General features: G+C 42.8%; 1 protein-coding gene and 1 long non-coding RNA gene across 2 annotated transcripts; one reads left to right on the top strand and one right to left on the bottom strand.

Annotated features, from left to right (window-relative positions):
• Positions 1-480: 480 nt before the first annotated feature.
• Positions 481-1,302, top strand: LOC140972075 (uncharacterized). Its single transcript, XM_073434548.1, has one exon. The coding sequence runs from the start codon at positions 481-483 to the stop codon at positions 1,300-1,302; it is 822 nt and encodes a 273-aa protein (XP_073290649.1).
• A 3,566-nt stretch (positions 1,303-4,868) lies between these two features.
• LOC140970724 (uncharacterized) lies at positions 4,869-6,328 on the bottom strand. Its single transcript, XR_012174175.1, has 3 exons — positions 6,169-6,328; positions 5,335-5,520; positions 4,869-4,972 (listed from the first exon to the last, which is right to left on the bottom strand). It is a non-coding gene; the product is annotated as an uncharacterized lncRNA (long non-coding RNA).
• Positions 6,329-10,477: the final 4,149 nt, after the last annotated feature.

Raw genomic sequence — 10,477 nt, 5'->3', positions numbered from 1 at the left:
TACCCATTCTTTCAAGTTCTGAGGAAGTCACAAAATTTCGGTTGGGATGAGAAGTGTGAGCAAGATTTAAGAAAGCACTTGGCCAAGTTACCCATCTTGGTAAAGCCCGAGCCCGGGGAAAAATTGTGGGTCTATTTATCTGCTACAGAATACGCCTTTAGTTCTGTACTCATCGGAGAGGAAGGGACCGAACAGAAGCCGGTGCAGTATGTCAGTCATGCCCTCAGGCGAGCAGAGCTAAAATACAGTGAAGTAGAGAAAATAGTCCTGGTCTTGGTAGTAACTGCCGGGAAGTTGAGACCTTATTTTCTCTCACATCCAATTGTGGTTCTCACTAACTCCCCACTTGGGAGAATCATGACACATTTTGAAGTCTCGGGAAGAATGGTTAAATGAAAAATAGAACTCGGGGAGTACGACATTGAGTATAAACCTCGGGTTGCTATCAAAGCCTAAGCGTTAACAGATTTATTGATAGAAATGATTCAGCCAGGAGAGGAAAAAGTATGGAGAGTCTTTGTTGACGGCGCGTCAAACTTGTCAGGATGTGGGGTCGGGGTAGTTTTGATTATTCCATCAGGAGAGAAGGTTAAGTTAGCTTTGAGGATCGATTCCCGGGTCACTAAAAACGAAGCTGAATATGAAGCTGTTCTGGCCGGATTACAAGCCGCCCGAGAGGTCGGAGCTTCCTGGGTCATTATTTACTCTGATTCTCAATTAGTTGCCCAGCAATTCAAGGGAGCATATGAAGCCAAAGATGAAAAAATGCTCAAATATTTGGGGCTCATCACAGCTCGGGCAGCATTTTTAATTGATTGGAGCATCGAGCAAATTCCCAGGGAAGAGAACGTGGAGGCTGACATTTTAGCCAAAATGGCAGCCTTCTTGTCAGACGTAAACACCCGAGAAGTCTTGTGTTTTACTCGACTGGTTCTCTCTGTAGATGAAGATGCGCCATCAGCCCGGAAGAATTCATGGATGACCTCTTTGATCGAGTATATAACTCATGCCAAGCTCCCAGAGGACCGAGCTCAAGCTCTGAAAATCAAGAAGCAAGCACTCAGGTTCGTCCTTTTAAATAATGTGTTATACAGGAGATCAGGCCAGGGTCCTTCGCTCAAGTGTTTAGCAGAGAATGAAGTAGAGTATGTCCTCCGAGATATCCATGAGGGATGCTGTGGCGAACATCTTGGAGGAACTTTTCTGGCTCGAAAAGCGATACTAGTTGGATTTTTGTGGCCCAAGATGAATCAAGATGCCGTCCAACTCGTCCGAGCATGTAAAGGTTCAGTATCATTCTAAATTTGAACACATTCTGACCACTGGCATGCAACCGGTTTCAGCATCATGTCTCTTTGATCAATGAGGCATGGATATCGTGGGTCTTTTTCCCATAGCCCGGGCTCAAAAGAAGTTTCTGTTGGTGGCTGTGGATTATTTCTCTAAGTGTGTGGAAGTCGAGCCTTTGGCTAAGATTACCGAGGATGAGGTGATGAAATTTCTCCGGAAGAATATCGTTTACAGATTTGGTATCTCTAGAAGGTTAATTTCAGACAATGGAAGACAGTTCCAGGGGAAGAAAATCATGTCCTGGTGCCAAGAGATGAAAATTATTCAGCCTTTTACCTCTGTAGCTTATCCACAAGCCAATGGCCAAAATTAAGTGACCAACAGGATTATTGTACAAGCATTAAAAGCCCGTGACTCTTCAACCCAATCTTTACCCTTTCCTTGAAGTCGGGCTTTTAATGCTTGTACAATAATCCTGTTGGTCACTTCGGTTTGGCCATTAGCTTGTGGATAAGCTACCGAGGTAAAAACCTGAATAATTTTCATCTCTTGGCACCAGGACATGATTTTCTTCCCCTGGAACTGTCTTCCCTTGTCTGAAATTAATCTTCTAGGGATACCAAATCTGCAAACGATATTATTCTAGAGAAATTTCGTCACCTCATCCTCGGTAATCTTAGCCAAAGGCTCGGCTTCCACCCACTTAGAGAAATAATCCACAGCCACCAACATAAACTTCTTTTGAGCCCGGGTTATGGGGAAGTGACCCACGATATCCATGTCCCATTGATCAAAGGTACATGATGCTGAGACAGGTTGTATGCCAGGCATGGACTGTGTTCAAATTTAGAATGATACTGACAACCTTTACATGCTTGGACGAGTTGGACGACATCTTGATTCATCTTGGGCAACCAAAATCCAGCTAGTATCTCTTTTCGAGCCAGGGAAGTTACTCCAAGATGTTCACCACAGCATCCCTCATGGATCTCTCGGATGACATACTCTACTTCATTCTCTGCTAAACACTTGAGCAAAGGACCCTGGTATGATTTCCTGTATAACACATTATTTAAAAGGACGAAACTGTGTGCTTGCTTTTTGATTTTCAGAGCTTGAGCTCGGTCCTCTAGGAGTCTGGCATGAGTTATATACTCGATCAAAGAGGTCATCCATGAATTCTTCCGGGCTGATGGCGCATCTTCATCTATAGAGAGAACCAGTCGGGTAAAACACAAGACTTCTCGGGTGCTTACGTCTGATAAGGAGGCAGCAATTTTGGCTAAGGTGTCAGCCTCCCCGTTCTTTTCCCTGGGAATTTGCTCGATGCTCCAATCATTTAAAGATGCTGTCCGAGCTGTGATGAGCCCCAAATATTTGAGTATTTTTTCATCTTTGGCTTCATATGCTCCCTTGATTTGTTGTGCAACTAATTGAGAATCAGAGTAAATAATGACCCGGGAAGCTCCGACCTCTCGGACGGCTTGTAATCCGGCCAGAACAGCTTCATATTATTAGTGACCCGAGAATCGATCATCAAAACTAACTTAACCTTCTCTCCTGATGGAGCAATCAAAACTACCCCAACCCCACATCCTGACAAGTTTTACGCGCCGTCAACAAAGACTCTCCATACTTCTTCCTCTCCTAGCTGAATCATTTCTATCAAGAAATCTGTTAACGGTTGGGCTTTGATAGCAACCCGAGGTTTATACTCAATGTTGTACTCCCCGAGTTCTACTTTTCATTTAACCATTCTTCCCGAGACTTCAAAATGTGTCATGATTCTTCCAAGTGGGGAGTTAGTGAGAACCACAATTGGATGTGAGAGAAAATAAGGTCTCAGCTTCCGGGCAGTCACTACTAAGGCCAGAGCTATTTTCTCTACTTCACTGTACTTTAGCTCTGCTCCTCTGAGGGCATGACTGACATAATACACCGGCTTCTGGTCGGTCCCTTTCTCTCGGATGAGTACAGAACTAACGACGTATTCTATAGCAGATAAATAGACCCACAATTTTTCCCCGGGCTCGGGCTTTACCAAGATGGGTAACTCAGCCAAGTGCTTTTTTAAATCTTGAAAATCTTGCTCACACTTCTCATCCCAATCGAACTTTTTTGCCTTCCTCAGAACTTGAAAGAATGGGTAACTTCTATGGGTAGACCTGGAAATGAATCGAGACAGGGCAACAATTCTCCCGGTCAACTTTTGCACTTCCCGGATAGATTAGGGGGGAAGTCATGTCGAGCACTGTTTTAATTTTTTCCGGGTTCACTTCAATTCCTCCGTTCGTTACCAGAAAACCCAAGAATTTTCCATTCCTTACCATGAAAACACCTTTGGCCGGGTTGAGCTTTATTCCATACTACCTTAAGGTGGCAAAGGTCTCGTCCAGGTCGGAAACAAAGCAAGAGACTTATTGGGTCTTGATCAAGATATCATCCACGTAAACTTCAACATTCCTCCCCATCTGTTTCTGAAAGACTTGATTCATTAGACGTTGGTATGTGCCCCCGGCATTCTTCAATCAAAAGGGCATGACCACATAGCAAAAAGTGCCTCCAGAAGTGATGAATCTTGCTTTATCTAGATCTTCCTGGGTAAGGGGGATTTGGTGATATCCCTGATAAGCATCCATAAAGCTCAACAATTCGAAATCGGAAGTTGAATCCACCAGTTGGTCAATCCGGGGAAGCAGATAGCAATCTTTGGGACAAGCTTTATTCAAGTCTCGGAAGTCTACGCACATCCTCCACTTCCCCGTAGCTTTCGGGACAAGGACCACATTCGAGAGCCAAGTAGGGAATTGTACCTCCTGAATGTGGCCGGCCGGCAGCAACTCCGGCACATGTTCATCAATGACTTTATCTTTTTCAGGGCCAAATGTCTTTTCTTCTGCTTCTCGGGTCGGGATCTCGGGATAATATTCAATTTATGTTCAGCCACTTGGGGACAGATCCCGATTAGCTCCTGCTGAGACCAAGCGAAAACACAGATGTTAGCTTTTAAACAGGCCAAGAGACTTACCCGGGCGAACATATTAAGATCCCGGGCCACCCGGACATGCTTTCCAGGATCAACTTCCACCACTTCTTGCTCCTATTTTGTTCATAGCTGGTCCTCGAGGATGATGTTATATGAAGATGGGGCGTCTACTATCTTGAAGACTGTCATTATTGTCTTTCGCAAATCCCCAGTTCCTAAAGTTAATGGTAATGTTATTTCTCTTTCCGGGTAAACAGCATGACCCGCAAAGCCGAACAAAGCTGTCTCAACCGCCTCCAGCTGGTACTCATGCAAATCCATTTGCACTAAAGCTTCCTTAAAGATGACATTGATAGAGCTGCCATTGTCAACGAAAATTCTCAACACATCATAATTGGCAACCCTAGCTTGAATGACAAGAGCATCGTTATGAGGTAGGCTGAACCCTCAGAGATCTTCCGGGCCGAAATTTATGACAGGTTCATTTCTTCTCCTCCCATCAACTTCCAGTCACTCTCTTCTACCCCTTGCCTTCCGGGCTCGGTTGGAATCACAATCTGTGGATCCCCTTGAAATCATCTTTATTACTCGAATCGGAGAGGAAGCTTTCTTTTCTGGTTGCATACTTCTTTTCTCCCGCGAGCTTCCTTCTTCCCTCCTGCTCCCACTCGGGGCACCGTCGGTCTTCTAATGGTACTCACCACCCACAGAATTTAAAGAACCTAAGGGAGTGTGAGTCATATATTCTGCGGAACGCCGTTCTTATACAACGGAATTCAAAAATTAAATAAAAAATCAATATAATATTTTAGGGAGGGTGGGTCAAAAGACTTATTAGATACCGAAGTAAGGACTCACTAAGCCGGAATCACTAACTAATCTAAATCACTAACTAATGCTAATCTAATTCTAATAGAATAGAAAAGACTAATATAATAGAAAACAACTTCCTTTTCTGTATACTTTCCCCGGTTCCGTTGCTATCGCGGGCTTTACGCAATCGATCGGATTAGATAGATATCCCTTCAACACAACATCGGTCATCGATAATTTATAACGAAGGCCCGGGACGTCGAGATAACCACGGTGGTTGTCTTGGCGTATCGCTGTGTACGTTAGACTCTGGCATAGAGCGCCGATTGGACTCTTTCCTCAAAGTTCGATACTCACTGGTGTCATGAGAGTATTCTTTATGGAGAGTGCAGAACCCCTTTTTCTCTGGTCTAGATGATCGTGCCATTGAACTCGGGTGCTGGGCTATGTCTGAGCTACACTCTTGAATTTGTCCATCCCGGGCAATGATCAAGGGGATATGAGAAAAATGCCTCGAACCGCTCTTCTTATGAGCTCTCTCCTCGGGCCTGACAACCAGATCTCCCCTGGCTCTCTTCAAAACTTCTCTCTTCTGATTTTGGGCTTCTTCCATGTTGATGTATTTCTCTGCTCGGGATAAAAGATCTTCAAAGTCTCTGGGCAACTTTTTCGTCAGAGATCGAAAGAAATCTCACTCCCACAATCCCTGCGTGAATGCAGTAGTTTTTGTCTCGGGGGTGCAGGCAGGGACATCCAAAGCCACTCGATTGAATATTTTGATGTATGATCTCAAAGTCTCGTACTGGCCCTGCTTCACCTCAAACAAACTGAAAGAAGTCTTCTTATATTTCTTGCTGCTGCTGAACTGGTGCAAGAATACTTTTTGGAAATCTTCAAAAGATTGCATGCTTTGAGGTGCCAGCCCCTCGAACCATCTCTGGTCCGAGTCGAACAGGGTGGTTAGAAACACTTTACACTTGATCTGGTCTCCATAACAATGTATCATAGCCATATTTTCGAATCTGGTAAGATGGTCTTCAAGGTCAGAACTCCCGTCATAATCCTTAATCTTGGCCAACTTGAAGTGTCCAGGAAGTGGCTCCCGGATGATGATATTAGAGAATGGACAACCCTTGACTACAACTCAAGTTCTGCTCTTAGAACCGACTTGTCATTCCAGTACTTTTACTTTCTTCCTCAACTCTTCTAGCTCTTCTGCCGCAGTAGGAGATTTAGAACCAGCACTCGACTCCTTTTCTTCCTCCCGACTTTACCGCACATGTTTATGTTCTTGCTTTGGATGGGTAGAATGATGAGAAATGGCTTTCTTCGCCAAGGCTACATCCACAGCATCAGTCACAATCTTGGCCAACTCTTCAAGTGTTAAGTTAATAGTAGGCTGGGGGCCAGTGGGCGGCGGACCACCCGCACCAGAAAGATGTGTATTATCTCCCTGGATCTGAGAAGTTTCTTGATTCGCTCTCCTGGTAGGAGCCATATCAACGCCTTAAAACTCTATTTTCCCACAGACGGCGTCAATGATGCGATCCAGATGAAAAGGATGAGCCAGGTCGGGTTTTCTTCCGAATCTGCTATCAAGATAATGAAGGAAATAAGAGTAAGGTGTATCGGAACTAGAAATTTCTTTCCCGGGTGAAAAGGATGTCCTACACTCAAGAAGATAACCACATGAATGAGCGCTGGAGGGATGTCTGGCTTATCAACTCTGATGCTTAAGTCAGTGAATGATTCAAGCAAAAAGACCAATGTAACCAGGTGATTGTTGTGTTATTGGTGTGCCAGAAAGAGTAATAAATGAGCAGTGAATGCTAGTGTATTCAATATCTAAATCCCGAAATAAATGCAAGAAAGGAACCTGGTATTTATAGTAGAAGAAATACTGATGACCTCGTTCTGCATGCTGCCTACTAATTATAGCATGGCGGCTAATCACATCCTATATTCTGACATGTCGAATCTCACACTAGTCACATTCATCGTACCTGATTTTGTCAACCACTTGGATCAGTGTCAGAGACGAGACAGTCGCCCACACCTTATTCTTCTAGTACCCTTGATTTTGGTGCTCATATCGAGGTGGCCCGGGTAGAAAATCTCCCGGGAGATTGCACGAGAGCCCGGACATCCAATATCCCAGGGCAAATACGTCCCGGGTGTTCAATTGCCCGGCCTCTGATGAACCTTTCTCGCAAATTCCACCTGATTTGAGCTATCTATTCGATATCCCAGGTCGTCCGTGACCCTAGCTCCTTCGTAGACATCACCCATTGTCCGAGATCATCTATGACCCGGGCATAATCCATGGCCCTGACCCAGGCACAATCCATGGCCCGGGATATCCCGGGGTATCACTGGTAAATGGAGGAATCTCCGGAGCTAGGAATGCGCGTCTCCGGAGGAGAAGACGAAGATCAGAGTACAAAAAAGTGAAGTTTGGAATGAACTTAGGGCAAGGATATTTATATATGGAAAGGATTAATCTGAGCCGTTGATCACAGAAACAGATGGACAGATGAGATTCACGTTGGAAATCGCGGGGAATGTGAAAAGACAGGCTCGGAATTCGAGGCGCCATAATGATTTATCATCTCGGAATACGAAGAGTTTTCTGATCGTTTTGATTCTAGGGCTTACGTTAGCCCTAATCATTTTACATCAACCCTACTAACCCGGGGAGACTAAACAACAAAGTATTTTCCCTGATCGGGCACACAAGACTAATCGGGACAACGAGTATGACTCTAGCCCGACTATTTGAGGAGGGAGTGATGATACCCCGGGATATCCCGGGCCATGGATTGTGCCTGGGTCATGGGTATGGATTGTGCTCGGGTCATGGATGATCCGGGACAATGGGTGATGTCTACGAAGGAGCTCGGGTCATGGACGACCCGGGATATCGAGTCGATAGCTCAAATCAGGTGGAATCTGCGAGAAAAGTTCATCAGAAGCCGGTCAATTGAACACCCGGGACGTATTTGCCCTAGGATATTGGATGCCCGAGCTCTCGTGCAAGTTCCAGGGAGATTTTCTACCCGGATCACCTCGATATGAACACCACACTCAAGGGTACTAGCAGAATAGGTTGTGGGCGGCTGTCCCATCTCTGACACTGATCCAAGTGGTTGACAAAATCAGGTAGGATGGATGTGACTAGTGTGAGATTTGACATGTCAGAATATATGGTATGATTAGCCGTCATGTTATAATTAGTAGGTAGCACGTAGAACGAGCTCATCACTACTTCTCCTACTATAAATACCAGGTTCTTTTCTTGCATTTAATTCGGGATTCAGATATTGAATACACTAGCATCCATTGCTCATTTATTACTCTTTCCTGCACACCAATATTACAACCATCACTTGGTCACATTGGTCTTTTTGCTTGAATCATTCACTGGCTTAAGCATCGGAGTGGCCATGCCGGACATCCCTCCGACGCTCATTCATGTGGTTATCTTCTTGAGTGCAGGACATCTTCTTCGCCCGAGAAAGAAATTTCTAGTTCCAGTACACCTTACTCTTATTTCCTTCACTATTTTGATAACAGATTCTGAAGAGCACCCGACCCGGCTCATCCTTTTCATCCGGAATTCATTAGTGGTTGATGCGCAGTACAGAGACAAGCCAATATGACAAATCCCAGGAATGGATGGTAGCGCATAAATCAGAGAATAAAGATTCAGTCACTGTACAAGCAAACAGATGGTCTCAAGCTACCATCGAGTGCAGAGCGTGCACGATTTCCGATAACAGAAAGGAGAACGATGTAGCCTCCTAAAACCCCTCTTGCGTGTTGATCTCGGCCTTTCGCAGGTGTTAAATAAATGTTCTCTGGTGATTTTGTAGTTCTTGCCGGGGTATGGTTTTCCTTGGTCGGGCGGATTTGGGATGCTTATGGTTATGGGTCCAAGGGCTCCTTTCACCAGTATTGGTGCTGCTACCATGATGACTAGAGCCGATAGGCCAGTTGGCATGTATGCTTTTTGTTTGGCCTAAAAATATTTGGGTCCGATTAATTTGGCTAAATCTCAAGATGAATTTTAGCCCACAAAATTGGACAACTCAATAATTATTTTGAATTACAATGAACAAGTCAAACATCGTGCAATAGAGGGAAGATCGTGATTAGTTGGGGGATAGCATCGGCAAAAACATAACTCAACATTCTGCAAAATTATGCACAAACTCTCTATAAATTTTAGTCTTTATCCAAGCATTCCAGTCTTTTTTCTTTAGATTTCCATTATTTAAGGTCATCTTTATTTCATGTTTCAACAAGTTCTATTATAATTTTCATGTCTTGTGAATTCCTACTGTTTTGTGGATACAAGATTATGTTAGAGATTTATTTATTAAATTTTCATATTATATTCATTAGTTTTTAGCGCCATATTTTTTATTAGGAGATTAGAACTAACGATCAAGTTTGAGATTCACTTTCGTTTGATTTTTTAGAATTAGATTTTTACGCTTTTTTTTACACAAATTGGTGCTTTTGTGGGAACATAAATTAAATCTTCCAGGTGCAATATTTATTATTTCACATTGACTTATGTCCTATAAGATTTTAGTGCTTGATGTCGATAGACTATTTCTATTCATTAGGAAGACACTGAGGTGATCAAGATTTAAAGACAAAAAGTTTATTTAACCAAGAAATACAATGCCCTTCTCGCTTGCCAGTGAATTCCATCACCTTTACTGTTCGATATGATGAAAATAGATTTATCAATACCAGAAAATGTCAGGATAGAGGAGGAAAAATAATCAGAGGAAGTGATCTACGGTTTAGAATTACCACTTGGCATGCATATAGTACACTACATTTTAAGATAAAGTTTTAGCACTGTAATAGTTATGTTCATGTTCAGTATCTCTTCTCAAAATTTGCATCATGTTTGAATACTGCTTTTGCACATGCCAAGAATGACAAAATTGGAAAGGAAATCAAAGCCTTTTTTCCCCTCTATTTTTTGGCCGTTTCCTTAGTTATTTCTTGAACAGCATATCCGTCCTGAAACCCTGCGTCACTCGGATTCAGATCCATGTGATGTGTTTTTGATAGAGTTGTTAGCTGTGCTGCAAAATGTCTGGTCCATATATATAGTGTAAAATCCATAAATACTAGAAAAATAATTATATTAATAAAATTTTGTCTTGACTGATTTTGTTTCAAAATATTGTACTTATTATATCACAAAAAATTCACCCCTAAATTAATAAATAAAATTAAAAGCACAAAAGAATTCTGATTTTGTTTAAAAACAATGTACTTTATTAAATCACAAACTTCAGGCAGAAATTAATAAATAAAATTAAAAGAACAAAAAATTAAAATAAATTTTATTAATAAAAATAAACA

This window comes from Primulina huaijiensis, chromosome 1 (assembly GCF_012295235.1).
Source record: "Primulina huaijiensis isolate GDHJ02 chromosome 1, ASM1229523v2, whole genome shotgun sequence".
In the NCBI taxonomy this organism is placed as follows: Eukaryota; Viridiplantae; Streptophyta; class Magnoliopsida; order Lamiales; family Gesneriaceae; genus Primulina; species Primulina huaijiensis.
The sequence above is the reverse complement of the archived record's forward strand: the minus strand, read 5'-3'. Positions and strand labels throughout refer to the sequence as shown.

Excerpts from the sequence above, each read along its gene's own strand:
- LOC140972075 (XM_073434548.1), top strand. The coding sequence starts at position 481 with ATGATTCAGCCAGGAGAGGAAAAAGTATGGAGAGTCTTTGTTGACGGC.